We start from the raw sequence: 18,155 nt of genomic DNA, 5'->3' as shown, positions 1-18,155 counted from the left end.
TTCAACTGCCCCAAAGCCTTACCTCATCTTCAGTTGCTGCATTCTCATTTCCCATATATAGTATGAAGCTTCTGAATGAGAAACATCTTGTCTTCCCCTTCCTGGAACGTTAGAGACATTAAGGTGAGTTGCGGGAAAGTGGCTTTCTTGAACAAATGCTAGTGATGTTAGGAATCTATATAAAAGGTTGAAACAAATGCGATTTGTGCTCATTTCATCTAGCTAAAGAAACGTTTCCATTTGCCTTTCCATGGCAGCTGGGATTGCTTGCAATTGGTAAGAATGGACGTTCTGGGACTGAAGGTGGATGAGATTACTGTGGAATTTCCTGAACAGGAAGAAGCTTGAAGGGAGGCAACAGGAGACTGACATTTTCAGCAGCATGGGCCTGTTTGCCATTCCTGGAGGGCTTAAAATCTATTCTGCCATCTTCCAAGAAGCATTTCAGGCAGATAATAAAAGTTTGTAATGCCCATTGCTTTTTCCTAACTGCTGTAGGGGTCTACTGCAAGTTTAATCTATTTATTATTAGTGAAGTGTCCTGCCATTATGACTAGCACGATTCATGCAGACAAAGGGACTGTTCACAGCAGGAACCTAATGTGGAAGATGCATCTGTAGAATTTTGTATACAAGCACTTTGCGTGAGCACACACGTATACACAGCCGTCTTAAGAAATATCTTTCAATGGAAGCTAAGAAACCAAGTATGCTTCTATTGCACTGCTTTTCACCACAGGGGAAATAATCCTCCATTCATTCATTCATTCATTCAGGGAAAGAAACAGACTGCAGCCCATTTGCTTTGGTTCCAATAAATTCCAAGAACTAAGGGCCCAGTTCTTAAGGCCCCACTCAGCATGGTACTCATATTCTCGGACAAAGCAGGAATTAGCAGCACTTTCAGGTCTCGGAACTACGCAGGAGAAAGCAGACTCCACTCACATTGGCAATCTGCTCCTTCAGCAGGGTAATGATTTTCCGCTGACCTTTCACCACTTGGAAGTTGAGGTAGATCACAGCTCTGCAAAATCACAAAGGTCGTGGGACAGAATGAGCACACAGAGATGTTAAGCGAGAAATACGCAGAAGAGTAATATGCACACCAGGGATGTGGAACAGATTGGTGACAGAACTGATGCAACATGGTCTGCCCTCATACAGAGAAGAGGGAGGGCACTAAACACTCGGGATCCATTGGGCAGTCAGAAATCCTGGGTGTTGGCGCATCTAAGACACTCCTTCCCACGAGTATGTGGGTGCCTCAGCCTCTGACAGCTTTGAGATGCACATTCCATTAGGTATGGATAGCTGGACACAGAAACACCCCAAAATTTCCTTCTCTGGATTGCATCACAATTGGATTACGTAACACAGGGGTAACTAATGTGGTGCCCCTCCAAATGTTGTGCAACTTCCATCAGCCCCAGCCAGGTGGCCAGTTGCCACAGACGTTGGAAATGGGAATCCAGCAACAAATGCGAAGGCCACCAAATAGGAAATTGTGGTGGCGTTGGAACAGCATATGGCATCAACAGTGGTAAAGAAAAACTTGAAATGTGCAGGTTATATTAACAGGTTTAGTAAGTTGCATTAGTGCTAGCTTAAGAGGTACCCCAGCTTGATAAGGGGAGGTGTCCCACAGTGGAAGCCATCAACCTTTTACAGAAGAGAACAGCTGATGCTACTGAAGCTGAACTATGCTGAGAACAGGGCACAAAATCAGCCTTCCTTCCAATTATATTACAGGTTGAGGTATATGCCATTCCCGGTAAACCCTGTATGGTATTCACCAAACCACTTTGATTTTTTTGGGTTGGGAAGGGAGAAACCATCTATGGCTTTCTAAGCTTAGATAAATAACAGAATCTTTCCAACTTACAGCAAAATTCCAGCAATCAAAAACAGGAAGAAGCTATTTTGGATCAGGTGCTGGTGGATCCAGGTAAACCAGGTGAGGTTTGGGTTGGATTTCTCCAGCTTCAGAACCCAGGTCTTCCCAGACTCATAGATGGTCTCGTGGTCTCGGAAGGGTCCACATATCTTAGATGGTTTCACTCTGGATGGACAAAGAGCAGCTCAGCATCAAAGAGCTATTCAAAAGACTGTTGCTCTACTTGGCATACAAAAGCTACACACCTAATCATTTTGTTTTTACAACATTTATACAGCATTTTTCAATAATTTACAAAGCCATTTGTAGCATAAAAATGTAAGTTCAAGGGTGAGTGTCACTGATTATTTGGCCAAAATGACACCACAAGAGGGAGATACCAGCAGGCTCGAAAAAACCTAAAGGTTTGCAGAAATGCAAAAACGAAGCAACCTTTAGACAGAAACCAAAACAAAAGATAGCCGAATAAGAACCGAGTGTGCTCAGCAGCCATGGAATGCTGACTGACTGACTGAGTTAAAGAAAACAATAGAAAAATGGGTGGGAGGGGAATGGAATGGAACGGAATATCATGCAGAAGACCATGGCTGACTGAACAGGAGTACTCCACTCTGCAACCTTTTACTGCAGGCCCCACATGGGTTTAACTAATAACTGATTGTGTAAATGTCTGAATATTCAGCCGCCTGCAGTAGCTAGAGGCCCCTTTTCAACTACAAGCAACTCCCCATTTATGCACATTCAAGGCACCCACCACCGCACATGCGCGCATTACAGCAAACCCAGAAGTGGCCCGAAAAGGGGCAAAAACAGCAAACATGGCGCAAGAACAGAATCTAGCACGAGCCTTGGCAATTGCGATCCCAGAAACACTTGAACTGACCTCTGCGGCCTATGGAGAGTTTGAGCATGGAGATTTGGAGGGTCTTTGCAGACTTTTCAATAGTGCTCCCAATATTCACGATTTCACTTAAGCGTGCAGCGCCTCAGAACGTAACCCCCACATAAATGGGGAGCTGCCTGCATTTCTCTTATATGCCAATTTGCACAAAGACAAGTTTTTAATATGTTATCTATTATGTACCATACCATAATTTATTTAGCAGTATCAAAACAGGTGCGCATGTCTGCCAGAATGAAAGCAAAAATCCTTAATTATGTTTGACCCCCGACCCCATAAGGAAAGAGTGGTTTAAAGTATGTCCTGTGAGCAGGATGCCAAATGCAAGACTTCTGACACATTCTTCAAAGGAACAGCAATAAATTGTATGTTTAAAAAAAGCAGCACATCAGAGGCCACGATGACAGCATGCTCACCAGTATCAGAGAAGTCGTTCAGACTTTAATGCCTTGATGGTAGGCTAGTGTGGCTGCACTAGCGCTAGGTCGAAGATGAGTGAGGGAGCAATGCAGACTAGTAACAAGGTGCCTTTCAGGTGGGCATGGGGACAAGCTTTGCAGTAGAATGGAAAGCCCAAACGGGCAGGATGTTTTGATATCAGATATCATGGCTGAGAGAACTGGAATTAACAGAAGAGTGGCAAAAGATCCAGCAGTCATAGCATTCCTCTAACACGAGGAATGTGACTGCAGTCAGTTACAACTGAACAGAAAATCTACTCACGCCCAGATGGTGTAGGAGAGGAATATGGAGGCACCCAGGAAAGAAGGGAAGCACAGCAAGGTGATGAAAATGGTGCTCATGTGAGATGCACGCCAGGGTTTACTGGGAGACTGGCAATTTCTCATCAAGCTGGTCTAGGAGGGTGGAAAAAATACACAGTTTAAACTAGCTTATTCACTCTCCTAACAACAGCAACTTCTGAGTGGGACTCAGCCATACAGTGGTACCTTGGGTTAAGAACGTAATCCGTTCTGGAGGTCTGTTCTTAACCTGAAACTGTTCTTAACCTGAAGCACCACTTTAGCTAATGGGGCCTCCCGCTGCTGCTGCTGCTGCACCGCTGCTGCGCGATTTCTGTTCTCATCCTGAAGCAAAGTTCTTAACCTGAGGTACTATTTCCGGGTTAGCAGAGTCTGTAACCTGAAGTATCTGTAACCCGTGGTACCACTGTATACTGTATACTGAAGAAGACTGACCACAGCAAGCACTTTAAAGGGCAACGCGAGTCTAGAATCTTGCAGAAAGAAAAGCAACCCAGTGGGGAAATGGCCAGTGGGAAAAGCAATAAGCACCCCTCCCACTGCTTTTCTGCTCAGAATTGCACCTCCCAAGGCTATTTTTCATTTAAAAATGGGGGGGGGGAGGATTATAATATAATACACTTATATACACATGCATTTGACTCTCAGCTTCTCATGACTGATAAGAGTACAATCTAGGTTACTTCCCGCTGGTCAAGGACCTCTGTCAGGTTTCCATTTCCTTTAATTGTCTTCGGGACAGAGCGAAGGCAGTCTGGGAGGCACGTCCACTCAGTGTGATTTGCTAGCTTGTCTCCACCTCAATTTCTCTGTCCACAAAACTTCCATAAGCCAACCCTCTGCTAATGCATGTCGCCTCAGTGCAGTGGAAAGTGCATTAGTGCCCGTTGGAGATGGGCAGATAAATTACCTTCTTAATATAGAACAGGAGCAGCAACTTGAAGATTTGGACAACAGGGAGGAGTGGGGCAAAGAAGACTCCCAGCCTGGGTGGGGGGACAAAAAGGAGAGATCAGTAGTTTACTTACGCTGAGCTTGTAAACCCCTGCACATTTTTGCACCAGAATCTCAAATTATGCAACCAGAATCCTGTGAAGTATTTTACATTATTCAGTCTAGTTTCTGGCTTTTAAAGGAGGTGGAATTCTTTAGCAGAGTCTGAAAGAAATGAATGCACAGAAAGATTGAAGGTGGAGATGGATGGGCTACAAGGGGTCCATGATAAGGAGCTGTGCTTGACCTAGAGGCTCCAGCCCATTGCATGTTTTTGTGGTGTGGCGATCCTATTTTAAAAGTTTGAATGATATAAAATAGGGTAAAAATACCGCAAATAAGCAACCAACAACAAGGTGCAGATGTGCAGCAGTACCTGAAAGACTGTGGCAGCGGAGATTTAAAGGAAATTTAAAGCTTTCCTGCTTCAAAGTGGTTAATTGGGATTGTTTAATTTACTGCTGGTCTTGATATTTGTTTTAATAGGATTGCTATTTGCAGAACCTACAGCTCGAAGGTAGAACAAGATGCTTTGCATGCATAAGTCCCAGCCTTTTTCAGGTAAGGCTGTGAAAACCTTAGACAGCCCCTGCCAGTCAGTGTAGACGATATCAAGTAGGTGGTCCAGTGGCCTAATTCAGTACAAGGCAGCTTCCTCTGTTAACATATGTCATTGCACTAAAAGCCACCCTGAGCAGCTCACATGAGACAGGGTGTAGATGTTTTAAATAAAATGTATGTGATCTAAAGATCCTCTGCCGTATTCAAAAACAGTTTGGTGCTCTTATCTGCAGGGTGAACAGAACATAAGACTTTAACATGAATATGGGAAGGGGAAAGGCGTGACCCAGCAAAAAAATGGAAACGGGCATCTCTCACCAGGTCAAGGTTTGTCCATAAATGAGCTCCAGAACATTTCGAGCAATGTCAAACTCAGGCCTCCGCTTACTCTGTAGCTTCTTCTCCAAAATAACCCTGAGTAGTAGTCAGAGAGAGAGAGAGAGAGAAAGAGATTGGGTTGTATCCCATGAAGTCATTGCACAAGGGGAACAACTTCTGCTCACATCTGCTCTGAGGATTCCCCAACCCTCTGGAGCAGATTCTGTGGGGTGTAGGGGAAGGAGATGTTCCATTGTGCCCATAGAAGTAGTTCTATTTATGCAATGACTTTACTGGATTCAACCCAGGACACAGCTATACAGCTGCAGATACAATGTTATAAGTGCATTATACAAATGTGACACTAGATGGTGCTGGTGAGCTTATGGCAAATTCAATATATTTTTCAAAACGCTTTTTTAAAAAGCATTTTTGTATGTGTCTAGATTCCACCCCAGTCAGTCCGAACTGCAAAGCAGAGCTTTGCCAGAGTAAGTTTTGGCATTTGGGAAAGGGATTGGCCTGATAATTACCTCCACATCAGCTCTGCGAAGAAGGTGTCCAAGAGACAGAAAATGAAATCCATCACCACCAAGCGGTAGAGCTCTTGCCCCACAAAGTTCTCCCAGCACTGTGGAAAAATGGGCAAAATGGAGAGGTGTTTCTCTTTCTGGAGCTCTTGGCCAACCAGTTTCTTCTGTCTGCTGTTGCTTCAGACATCCCTAGCAACAGAAGTTGAGTCCATCTCTGCTATGTGCAACGTGCCAGCAAAAAGATGACATTTTGCCCTTTGCTTTTGAAGGGGCAGGGCTCTATTTGCTGCAGGTTAAAACAAGGGAAAGCAACGCCAGCCTGCCTTTGCTGCAGCCGGTCAACTCTCCTCCTGTTCCACAAGATACTTTGCATTGTTCCAGTTTTAGCAGGCCCAATGAACAGATTTAAGAAACTAATATTTGGCATAAATAAAGTTTAAAAGGTTATTCAAAGCACCAGAAAAGGTTTCCAGCTGCAAAGACCTTTCCCCTTTCTCACGAGCTATTTGCTGGAAATTATGAACCAGCCGAGTGGGGGGTCACTTTGTTCCAAGTACACAAAGCCACCTTTTTTGTGCCTGGCTTGGTTCAGTATGATAAAACCACAGAAGAAATGTCCCAGCAGCAGCTTCACTTGCCACAAATTCACACTGACCTCCATTTCCGAAGTCATCTCTTTCCTGCTCAGCCAGTGATAACACAGCAACCCTAAGATGACCATCTTCAGAATTAAGTTCCTGAAGACAAAAACAAAAAGAAAGAAAAAGAGGAAAGGAATTTCCTAAGAAACAATATTCTGAGGAAGAAAATTTTCCAAGTTAGATCGACTAAACCCACCCACTCCACCTCCAATTGCCAGAATGTTACCTGGAGAATCTGGTCACATCCACAGCATGCATTTAAAGCACATGGCTCCCCCCCCCCCCCAAGATTCCTGGGAGATGAATTTGTTTAAATGGGTGCTGGGAATTGTAGCTCTGTAAGGGGTACACTAGGGTTCCCAGGATTCTTTGGCGGAACCCATGTGCTTTAAGTGTGATCCACTTAGTCCTTCTGCTGGCAGGAGTAAAGAAGGAGGGAAAAAGTTATCACCAGCACATTCAGGCAAGGAGGACCAATGCCAATACCTGGACACAAAATGCAGAGGAAGCAACATGCTCCTCTGTTTCAGCTGCTAGGCTCTGTGTTACCTGCAGATGGCGACATACACCTCTAGGACAGGAGATTCCTGCTTCTCCCAGGCAGCCAGGAGGTTGTATATGTAGGGGATGAGCAAGTTAATCAGAGACACCAATAGAGGCAGGGCCAGGAGCAGGGCTTCTTTGCGCATGTAGTTGCTTGTCAAGAGCTTCTCATGATGAACCTGCGGAAGTGGTGCACCGTGGGTTACCTGTTCAATTCTTATTAACTCCCCACATTTAATGCAAACAGAGCTCTAGATTCTAGGAACGGGATATAAGCATCGCAGCGCCTCCTTTATGACTATCACTGAAATCACAACTTTCAGGTTGGGAAATTGCAGGAGATAATAATCTTCATCTGTCTGTTTATTACAGTGAAAAGTGGCCATCTTTCATGGAAGAAACAACTGGAAAGCTGGCACTGTTGTACTACAACTCCCATCACCCCAGGCCAGCAGGGGATGATGGGGATTGTAGTCTAATAACATCTGGGGACCAAAGCTGAAGAAGGCAGGCCTCATGTGAGCCCAGTGATGGTCTCTTTCCCCAAAGAGACTAAGGAGTCCCTGCCACAGACCCAGAAAATCAGATATAATGCTTGCTGCCAAGAACACAGCAGGCCCTTGGATGGCAATGTAGCAGCCATCTCACCTGGTAAATGTATATAGAGAAGTAGTGAACTCCTAGGACACAACCCAGAACAATACCCAGAGACAGAGTCCAGGCTATCAGTAGGATTGCCAGCCTCTGCAGTCTCTTGCACAGGTTTAATGGGCGAGACCTGGATCGCCGCTCAGCCAGACATTCCTGATAAAGGAAAAGAAGAAAAACAACCACCTGAGTGATACATGAGGACAGGGGCTGCAACATGACTTCCTAGTTACGTGGCCAATTTGCATTTCTTAGGGGTAGGCAATATACCCAATGCAAAAGGAGCCAGCACTAAATCTGTGGGAGAGGCACCTGGGAGTTCAAAGGAATCAAAGAGTGTGACTGTAATCTGCTCTGTAATATGGGGAGGTTATCTGTACAAAAGAGCAGATCAGACCTGTTGTTGTCATCATAGGATTGTAGAGTTGGAAGGGACCCCCAAGGGTAATCTAGTCCACCGCCCTGCAATGCAGGAATCACAGCTAAATGATCCCTGACAAATGGCCATCCTAACTCTGCTGAAAAACCTCCAATGGAGTCCACCACCTCCTGAACAGCTCTTACTGTCAGAAAGTTCTTCCTGACGTTTAATTGGAATCTCCTTTCTTGTAACTCGAAGCCATTGGTTTGGTCCTACCCTCTGAGCAGCAGAAAGCAAGCAAACTCTAACTTCCATGAGGCATCTCTCAGGATAAGTTTATACAGTTTGGAGAGGTATGAGCATCATGGCATAGATATCGCTGCTGTACAAAATGCCTTGTTACCTTCTCATTTCTAGCTACCCAGAGTGGCTGCGGCAACCCAGTCAGAGAGTGGAGTACAAATAATAATAATAATAATAATAATAATAATAATAATAATAATAATAATAATATCCTGCTGCATGGGATCTCAAGTGTCCCATCACTCAGCCTTCCCAGGGAGACTGGTTTACCCACCAAGCTTGTCGCATTTTCACAGCCTGAATTGGCAAGTACACATTCAGTACTTGCCTTCAGGTGAGTGCAGATGTTTTCACTCTGAAGTCGGACGGAGCGTTTCTGGATCACCTTGTAGTCCCAGGCACAGAAGACTTTGATTGCCAGGTCCCCTGATGCACTGTCCACACGGTAGCTCTCCCCAAAGGAGTGGGACATGCTGTGAAGAAGGGAGAAGATACCGTCAATCAAGATTGCTTGTGTTAGAAATACTTTATTTAAATCAAGTCCTCCAAGCAAGACCCTTCATGATATATTTTTTCATTTCTTAAAGTTATTTGAACTCTTTCTGATACCAGATTGTTGACCATCTGGCAAAAAAAAAAAGAGACAGAGAGAGATTCTGACACTGCCTGAGTTAAGTAAGTCTCATCATGTTCCATGGCGCTTACTCCCAGATAAATACGCATTGGATTGCAGACCTTAAAACAGATATTATTAGTGTTCACATGTCATAATAAACCATAAGGGCTTGGGACCAATTTACTTGCAGGGTTGTCTTACTTTATATGCCCACTCAACTACTCTGACACTGTTGTAGCTGCCACATAATACTCTTTCTGCAGTTCTGAGAAATCCATCTTATAACACAGTAGCAACAACGCTTTGAAACTCCCTGCCTATTGACACCAGACTGGCACCTTTGCTGTGCTCTTTTTGGTGCTTGCTTAAATCATTTTTGTAAAATGGTGACGTGTTTTAATCTTTTTAACTGGTTTTTTTTAAAAAAAATAATCTTTAAAGATATGTTTTATCTGTTCTATTGATAATTTCTTGTAAACTGCTTACAAAACTGCAGATTTAACAAAATATGTTACTATTTAGACTTGCAATATATGCTATCACATTTGAATGGCAATTATGAACCCTTCTTGATTGCTTTGCTGCTGCTGCTGCAATCCTTCCCCATCCTGGAGGCCTCAAAATGCTGCTGGATTGCAATTTCCACAATCCCTGACCATCAGCTCTGCCTTCTGGGAATGATGGGGAGCTGAATTTATAATTATATGGGAGGATACCAGGTTGGAGAAGGTTGGGTGTACCAGACTGCAGCAAAAAAAGCAGTAAGAAATACTGATGGGAATGAGGAAATGTTATTTGGAGCCCAACACCTCTGTCTTCCCCAGAGTGGCTGGGGAAACCCAGCCAGACGGGTGACGTATAAATAATAAAAATATTATTATTTTCAGGGAACTGTAAAAAAATCAGAAAGGATGCAGAATATGGAAGATACCTAGACATTTTCTAAATGCAACCAAGAAGGAAAAACAAAATGAAAATGTTGAGGACAGGTCCTGTGTGAGAGAAAAAGCAAAGAAAATTCCTGAAACCCGTATCATCTCACCTGTACACCAGCAGAAGGCAGGTCACAAAGAAAGAGACGCCAGTGGCTAACACATAAGCCAGTGGCATATTGTATGGCAGATGGACAGGCCTGCCCTGCCTGCAAGTTGTGCTGCTGTTAGGGCTGAATGCGCAGGGGTCATTCAGTGTGAAGTTACTGTAGTAGCCATAATACATCAATGTGTGATTGAAGTAGCCCTGCAAGGAGAAGAGAGAAACGGTTTCCACTCCTTCAAGCGCTTTACCCTTTGCCCAAGTTGTATTCGACAAATACTTACCGCTCCAGTGAGGGGCTCAAGCCCCATGAAGGCTTTGCTGTTGGGTGTGGTAGGAGGGTAAGCAGCCTGCACGGCAACCACAAAGACCAGCAGGAGCAGAAACAAGAAGAGATTGAACATGAGCAAAGTCTTGAGGAACAGGAAGTAGGAGAGGATGCTGGACCCAAAGCGACCGCTGATCTGCTTGAGGGAATAATGCCAGGGTTGGAGGGTGTGACGGAGGGACAGAAGGCTGTACCAGAGATTCCGGAACCCCTGCAGAGAAAGCAGCCTTTGATCAGAGAAGCCCTTCAGCTGAAGAGATGGTAGCTTTCAGCAAGCCATTGATTGGGGTCCTACAGGTGTGTTTCACCAGAACACAGTTAAGCAGATTGTTCCATGTCCTGGTGAGGGTCCAAGTCATGTGCAAAAGGACAAGGAGAGGGAGGAAATCCCCTTGCATTAGTGCAACTATTTAGTTGACCCCCAAGCACCTGAGCTACACTGGACTAAGCATCCAACCAACCCTGTTGGACTCCTTCTTGTTGGCCTTGGCAGGATAAGTAAAACTACTGCAATCCATTGTGTCATTGTGTTCCCAAACTGTGGTCTGCTAGTTTCATTCAGGGGGTCTGCTGAGCACCTGTGAATTTGTGGTTGAAGATGGGAGATGCCACATCAATCACATTGGATATTCGTATTAATTTTTAATCATATTTTCATTGCTTATTTCTTATATTGTGTTTTATCATATCACCCTTTGAATTCTATGGAACTACAGCTGCCACAACAGGCAGAAAATCCATTAAGTGGTCCCACCAAGACCCTCAGCCATTTTCAAGTGGTCTGTCGGGGGGGGGGGAGAAGTTTGGGAGCCGCTACATTACATGAAACATGCAGTCACAGCCTGTTTTCAGCAAACCACTGGGCCACAATCTGTGAAGTGTGAATTACAATGTTCTAGCTCACTGGGGTGCGGCACAAAATGAGTAAATATTTGCTTTGCATGTGGCACAGTAAGAATGTCATAAGAATATTAATTGCCTCCTCTCCAAGACCAGCTTGGAGCCGAACATGGTGCCTTCTCAAAATGCGAGCAGAGCCAAAAATGAACTTGTGTTGAAGAGAAAACTGACATAAGTCTTCCATTATCTATTTACTACATTTCTATCCCACCTTTCCTTGAAAGAGGTCAAGGTAATGTACATGATTCCCCCCCTCCCCCGAAAAAAATCTCATTCCCACAACAAATAGGTCAAGCTACTGGCCCAAAGTCACCAAGAGAGCTTCATGTCTGAGTGGGAATTTGAAGCCAAGCCTTGAGTATAACACTCTAACGGCACTAGATGAAACTTAGAAAGAGGCTCCTAAAACATTTTAATGCCTTGATGGCATTAACATAAACTCCGTAACTGGCAAAAGCTGGGCCGAAGCCTTCCATAGTTATTGTCTCAAATCCTTAAATACCCCATGGATTTCTTAGAAGGATTCTGATGGATATTTCCACAGCTATGTAAAGAAGATTCTGGAAGCCACACTTCTTCTCAGAGAGGCCTCTGAGTCTGTTTTTCTCCTCACAATATAGATATACTAATGGAGTGCTTGGGAAGCTGTTATATGGACAAATGAGGGATTTCATTAATTGTACGAAAAGAATTGGCCTCAGTTAGGCAACCTTGCTGATAAAGGGGAAAGGAGCCTATATAGAAAGGGTGTTGCTAAAGTTATGCCCTCATTTAGCAGCACCTTCAATGGGTAGAAGCAGAGATTCTTCTCTCTTTCTGGGGGCAGCTGGTGGTGCCAAAGCAGGCTGACCTTTCCAGGGCTACTTCTACAGCATACATTTAAATCAGTTACAACTTTAATAGTCACAGTTACCTCCAAACAAATCCTGGGAACTGTAGTTTGTTAAGGGTGCTGCAGGTTGCTAGGAGACCCCTATATGCTTTGCAGAGCTGCAATTCCCAGAGTTCACCAAGAAGAGGGATTGATTGTTAAACCACTACTGTGGCTCTGTGAGGGGAACTGAGGTGTCCTAATACCAGTCAGCACCCTTAACAAACTACAGTTCCCAGGATTCTTTGCAGGAAGCCACGAACCGCTGCTTGGGTTCCGAGATATTCATGGGAGGCCTTTCTCTCAGTCCCGCCATCCTCACAGGCACACTTGAAAGGGACGCGGGAGAAAGCCTTCTCCCAGACTTTGGCACTCTCTCCCTAGAGAAGCTAGACCTGCTCCCTCCTTGTTGCCCTTCTGCCTGAAGGTGAAGTCTTTCTTATTGCAACAAGCTTTTGGGAACTAACTGTGTTTAAGGAAAGGGCTATGCTGTTTTATTGTTAATAAATAATAATAATAATAAGGTATTAAAGTGTTTTAAAGGTATGGCACAGATGTGGCCCAGGACTATGCAGGGCAGGTGAAGTTCATGACTTACTATGATGATGTGGTATTTAAGCCGGCTGCAAAGTGACAAAGGAGCTCTTGTCTTGGGTTTCATCAAGGTGCCAGAGTACCCACTTGATTCCTGCCTACAAAGGGACAGACAGAAGGATTTTTATAGAATCATTGCAAAAAACTGCTTTTTAGATGTGAAGTACGAGCTCCTCATGTCATTCAGCACACTCACCAACTGCTCCCTTGATTGCATTAATAATTATTATTTTTATTTATTTATTTATTTATTTATTTATTAGTTATACCCCGCCCATCTGGCTGGGCCTCCCCAGCCACTCTGGGTAGCTTCCAACAGAATATTAAAAACACAATAAAAGATCAAACATTAAAAACTTCCCTAAAGAGAGCTGTGTTCAGATGTCTTCTAAAAGTCAGGTAGTTGTTTATTTCCTTGACATCTGGTGGGGGGGGGGCATTCTACAGGGCAGGCGCCACTGAATCTCATTCCTGCCCATTTTAGTAGTGCTGAAATGGCTTAAAGGCACTGACCTCAGCTTGCACTTCTCGCCCAGGCTTAGAGGCATTGTTCTCAGCATGCTGATGCGCTGGCTGGCTGGCAGGCTCCGGAGTTCTTTCACCAGCAGGCTGCGTTTGTCTAGGGAGGGAAGTATACAGGATGTTTAAAGGCCACTGCTGGAGGAGGTAAACCCAGCTGCATTTCCAATGGCAGGCATTTTGGCCAAAGAGAGAAAATGTCAAAAAGAAAAAAAGTACCTTCTTGGCTCCCCTTCCTTACACATTTTGAACTGGGTATTAAAAAAAAACAAGTCATACAGAAAACAAGAAATAAACCACACACTGGATTCTGCAGCTCTGGAAAAGTATTTGTTCCATGGCCCTTCCTGGCAAGGCTGACCCTGTGCCTTTTCTTGAGACAGGGCCATAAATGATAATGCCACCTTGAAGGGCCACGGTAGTTGGTCTTCTGAGCAGTCATTGGCCTGGAAAGGTATTCTGCCCCACCTGCTCTGGTGAAAAAGTCCAATTGTTCTAATGATGCAAATATTTGGAAGGGTGAACCATATGCACAGAACAGTGACCATGAATTATTATTATTGGAAGCTTTTAATGTTTGATGGATTACTATATTTTAATATTTTGTTGGAAGCCACCCAGAGTGCCTGGGGAAGCCCAGCCAGATGGGCAGGGTATAAATTATTATTATTATTTCCCTAAAATGCTCATCACTCAGACAGCTGCACAATGAGTACACAGCCCCTTCCAATTTCTTGCCAGAGTATGCATCTCCCCAAGCTTTCCATAGCGGACTTACTATCCTCTTCCTCGTGGCTGGAATCCAGGTCTAGATCAAGCTGCCGGATGCTGGGGCGCGCGGAGCGGGACACTTCTTGAAGAGGGGCGCGGGTGCTCTTCCGGCGCAGCCGGGCAGTGCGGTTACAATACTGGGAGATGACAGCTCCTCTGCTGCGGCCTGCAAGAGGATGGGAAAGAAGATGAGAGGAAAGCTCCTGGTCTGATACCATGGAGAACTTTCAGTCCCTATCGTTTGTGCCCCACGCTGAAAAGCCTTAACTCTGAGACTTCCTTGCAGGCTTGCTCCAACTCACCAATAGTTCGGCTGGGCATGCTGGCCAGGATGCGCAGAGTGGCTGAGGAGAAGTCCGGATGTTCTGCCATCTGTCCTGGTGCCTCCCAAGCCTCAGTCTGGCGGGGAGGAGAAACCGTGTAGGCCAGATTCTCTGGAGGGAAGGGAGGAACAAAATGATTTTTACTGCATAGTCTTGGGTAGGGAGGTAGAAGGGGTGTTGCCCCATTGGAGCAGGGATCCTCCTTACCTACTTTTCATTTCCAGTTCCGTGCATGCTCCCTCGTTTTAAATAAAAGCAGTGCTTCTCGAACTTTTAAATACTTTGCTACCACTTTTGAACTTATTATGCCTTCTCTCCCCAACCTCAACTCAGGACCAACCTTTCGTTCCACAGCAGACTTAAGAACAAACGTTGAATCAGGCATACGACTCATCTGGTCCAGCATTAAATATGAAAATATTTAATGAACAATAGCATTTTCTGTGAGTATTGCAACACTCCAGTTCTGCTAGTGCAACAGACTTCCATTTGCACAACGGAACTTCCTTCTTCTCTCCCCTGAAGGCCCCAACCACTTGCCAGAGATGGCAAAAATTAGGTGCACTAATAGAATGTACTTATTCATAGATATGTGAAACTTGTATGCATGGTACAGCAATTATGCTGCCTTCCTGATGGTCTGAGACATTGCATTGTTGTGGAAACCCATCCTTGCATTGATGTGTGTGTGTGTGTGTGTCTAGGTTCTTTGGTTTCTACACCTTTTGAGTTCTCCACAGCTTCAATGCTGTTAACAAAGGAAGCTTCAAGGAGCCCTTGGGAGATTATTATAAACTAAATTAAATTAAATGGCACATTTTGTCATCTAGGCTGAGTCGTCTATACCCCTGGGAAATCTCCCCCAGTGTTTCTTGCCAGAGGCTTCCGAAAACACATGAAGAGTGAAATTAATATTCAGCACAACAAAAAAGCAAAACAACAACAACCCAAAAACATCTCAACTTTAATCACATCTGAGAATCTCACAAGTTCACTGCCAAATCTGTCTCTTAATCTGCAAGTTCATGAATTCATAGTTTTGTTATTTGTATTTCATTCTTCAGTATCCAGTAATTCTGGATCCTGGTTTTCTGTTCCCCCACAGCCAGAACATAAGTCCTTACGATGAAGGTGCTGTGCACGATTCCACTTGATGTGCTCATTTAGCACATCAAGTTACTTAAAATACAATACAGTGGTGCCTCGCAAGACGAAATTAATTCGTTCCGCAAGTTTTTTCTTCTTGCGGGTTTTTCGTCTTGCGAAGCACGGTTTCCCATAGGAATGCATTGAAAATCAATTAATGCGTTCCTAGGGAAACCGCTTGCCAGGCTGGCGGTGCGGAGAAGGGCTTTTCTCCGCACCGCAAGCCTTCAGCACAGGTACGGGAACAGAGGGGAAGGGGCGCAGCGCTTTCCCTCTGTTCCCGGGGCTTGCGTGGGAGGAGGGTTTTTCCTCCCCACCGCCAACATTCAGAACAGCATTCTGAATGTTGGCGGTGGGAAGGAAAACCCTCCTCCCACCCCAAGTCTTCAGGAAAGCCATCCGATGCCGGGCGGCAGGAGAAGGCTTTCCCCCTCCCCCTCCCGGCATCGGAGCTTCGTCCCGATGCCGCGTGGCGGGGGGAGACGTTCCCCCTCCGCCGCCGGGCATCGGGGCTTCGTCCCGATGCCGCGCGGCGGCGGGAGGCTCACCCCCTCCGCCGCCCGGCACCGGGGCTTCGTCCCGATGCCGCGCGGCGGCGGGAGGCTCTCCCCCTCCGCCGCCCGGCACCGGGGCTTCGTCCCGATGCCGCGCGGCGGCGGGAGGCTCTCCCCCTCCGCCGCCCGGCACCGGGGCTTCGTCCCGATGCCGCGCGGCGGCGGGAGGCTTTCCCCCTCCGCCGCCCGGCACCGGGGCTTCGTCCCGATGCCGCGCGGCGGCGGGAGGCTTTCCCCCTCCGCCGCCCGGCACCGGGGCTTCGTCCCGATGCCGCGCGGCGGCGGGAGGCTTTCCCCCTCCGCCGCCCGGCATCTGGGCTTCGTCCCGATGCCGCGCGGCGGGGGGAGACGTTCCCCCTCCGCCGCCCGGCATCGGGGCTTCGTCCCGATGCCGCGCGGCGGGAGGAGGCTTTCCCCCTCCGCCGCCCGGCATCGGAGCTTCGTTCCGAAGCCGGCGGCGGGAGGAGGTCCGAGGACAGTGGGGAAGACGCGCTGCGCTTCCCCGCTGTCCCTGAGATTTCCCTATGGGCTGTCGTCTTGCGAAGCAAGCCCATAGGGAAATTCGTTTTGCGAAGCGCCTCCAAAACGGAAAACCCTTTCGTCTAGCGGGTTTTCCGTCTTGCGAGGCGTTCGTCTTGCGGGGTACCACTGTAATTACTGTCACAATTACAACTGGTGTTTTATATAAATCATTTTGCAAATAAACAAAAAAACAAAACAGCTGAAATATGTAGTTCTTAAAGAACACAATTCCAAAATTCTCTTATCACTATGTCTTGGAGACATCTAAAGTTTCTGAGTAAACAGAACAAAACCAATAGTATATAGCTTACATAGGGGCACTTTCGATATACCTTAGATTCCGGCGTATAAGACGACTTTTTAACCCCGGAAAAGAGGTTAAAAAATCGGGGGTTGTCTTATATGCCGGGTATTGGTGGCGCGGTGCAGAGCGGAGCCCCCCCCGGCTGCTGCAGCAGGGGCGGCGTGCTCCACTCCGCGCGGCTTTCTCCCAGCGTGGAGCTGCCCAGCGTATTAGGCGACTGGGCTTAGAAGACGAACCCCCAAATCGCAGCTGCCATTTTTTGGGGTTGTCTAATACTCCCAGTTGCCTAATACGCCGCAATCTACGGTACACCTCAGACCATTTGAAGGTCTTTGTCATGGTAGCAATGCTCTCGTCTTTGAGTGCTGTAGCAATGTTAGCTGTATAGTCTCCCTTGGAAAGAATATTATACAGTATTATCCAAAGAACAGACAGAGCTGTTTCTACTGTATTTGCCAAAGTAACTGAATTTTGCTTTGGGTAAAATTCACCGGCTTCTGCAAGCCAGTGTGGTGCAGTTGTTAAGAGGCCCAGGCTAGGGCTAGGGACACCAAGGTTCAAATAGCCACTCAGCCATTAAGGTCACTGTCACCATGTCTTAGCCTAACCTACTTCGCAGGGTCGTTGTAGAAGAAAGAACTGGCTGAAAATGGAATTAAAAAAAAGACGTGAAAATATAACAGTTTGTTCTCATTCTACTTTCACTACATACAGATCAGATTGCAAAATCAGCTTCTCTGAAAGAAAACAATTCTGATTAGCTGTAGCACTCCTGCATTTTAGTGGAGGCTAAAATGTTCTGAAATTAGGACGCTGTGCATTTAGCAATATCTGTCAACCCTGACTTTCTAAGTGAAAACTTAGAAGCTACATCAGAACACTTCCCCAGGTTTTTCTCCTGCTCTACAACCACATCGGCCTCTGAGGAAAAGCAGAATCAAGAAAAATTACTTTCACCACACAAATCACACTCCATCACAGCTATTTCCCTGCAGCAATCAGAGGGATGATATCCACCCAGCAGTTCTCAACACTGAGTCACATTGTCTCACCTCTGCCTCTGGGAGCCAGATTCTGCATCTCCACCTCCTCCTGTTCAGCCAGCCAGCTCTGCTCCTCGATGAGCCGGTGGAAGGAATCGTGCACAGCACCTTCATCGTAAGGACTTATGTCCTGGCTGTGGGGGAACAGAGAACCAGGATCCATAATTAT

At 45.9% G+C, this 18,155-nt stretch overlaps 1 protein-coding gene across 10 annotated transcripts in view; it reads right to left on the bottom strand.

Annotated features, from left to right (window-relative positions):
• TMC6 (transmembrane channel like 6) overlaps positions 1-18,155 on the bottom strand; it is a 28,731-nt gene that overhangs the window by 1,783 nt on the left and 8,793 nt on the right. For all 10 annotated transcript variants that reach the window (XM_083486970.1, XM_083486978.1, XM_083486972.1 and 7 more), the window contains 18 exons: positions 17,996-18,120; positions 14,397-14,528; positions 14,102-14,260; positions 13,318-13,423; positions 12,809-12,902; positions 10,396-10,650; positions 10,119-10,315; positions 8,789-8,933; positions 7,797-7,952; positions 7,155-7,327; positions 6,620-6,701; positions 5,965-6,062; positions 5,432-5,527; positions 4,470-4,545; positions 3,519-3,652; positions 1,883-2,059; positions 946-1,024; positions 23-101 (listed from right to left, as the gene is read on the bottom strand). In XM_083486970.1, coding sequence (XP_083343096.1) covers positions 45-101; positions 946-1,024; positions 1,883-2,059; positions 3,519-3,652; positions 4,470-4,545; positions 5,432-5,527; positions 5,965-6,062; positions 6,620-6,701; positions 7,155-7,327; positions 7,797-7,952; positions 8,789-8,933; positions 10,119-10,315; positions 10,396-10,650; positions 12,809-12,902; positions 13,318-13,423; positions 14,102-14,260; positions 14,397-14,528; positions 17,996-18,120 — 2,341 coding nt within the window. In that variant the 3' untranslated portion in view covers positions 23-44. The remainder of the gene's footprint in view (positions 1-22; positions 102-945; positions 1,025-1,882; positions 2,060-3,518; positions 3,653-4,469; positions 4,546-5,431; positions 5,528-5,964; positions 6,063-6,619; positions 6,702-7,154; positions 7,328-7,796; positions 7,953-8,788; positions 8,934-10,118; positions 10,316-10,395; positions 10,651-12,808; positions 12,903-13,317; positions 13,424-14,101; positions 14,261-14,396; positions 14,529-17,995; positions 18,121-18,155) is intronic.

Source organism: Podarcis liolepis (genome assembly GCF_965112155.1).
Source record: "Podarcis liolepis genome assembly, chromosome: 2".
In the NCBI taxonomy this organism is placed as follows: Eukaryota; Metazoa; Chordata; class Lepidosauria; order Squamata; family Lacertidae; genus Podarcis; species Podarcis liolepis.
The sequence above is the reverse complement of the archived record's forward strand: the minus strand, read 5'-3'. Positions and strand labels throughout refer to the sequence as shown.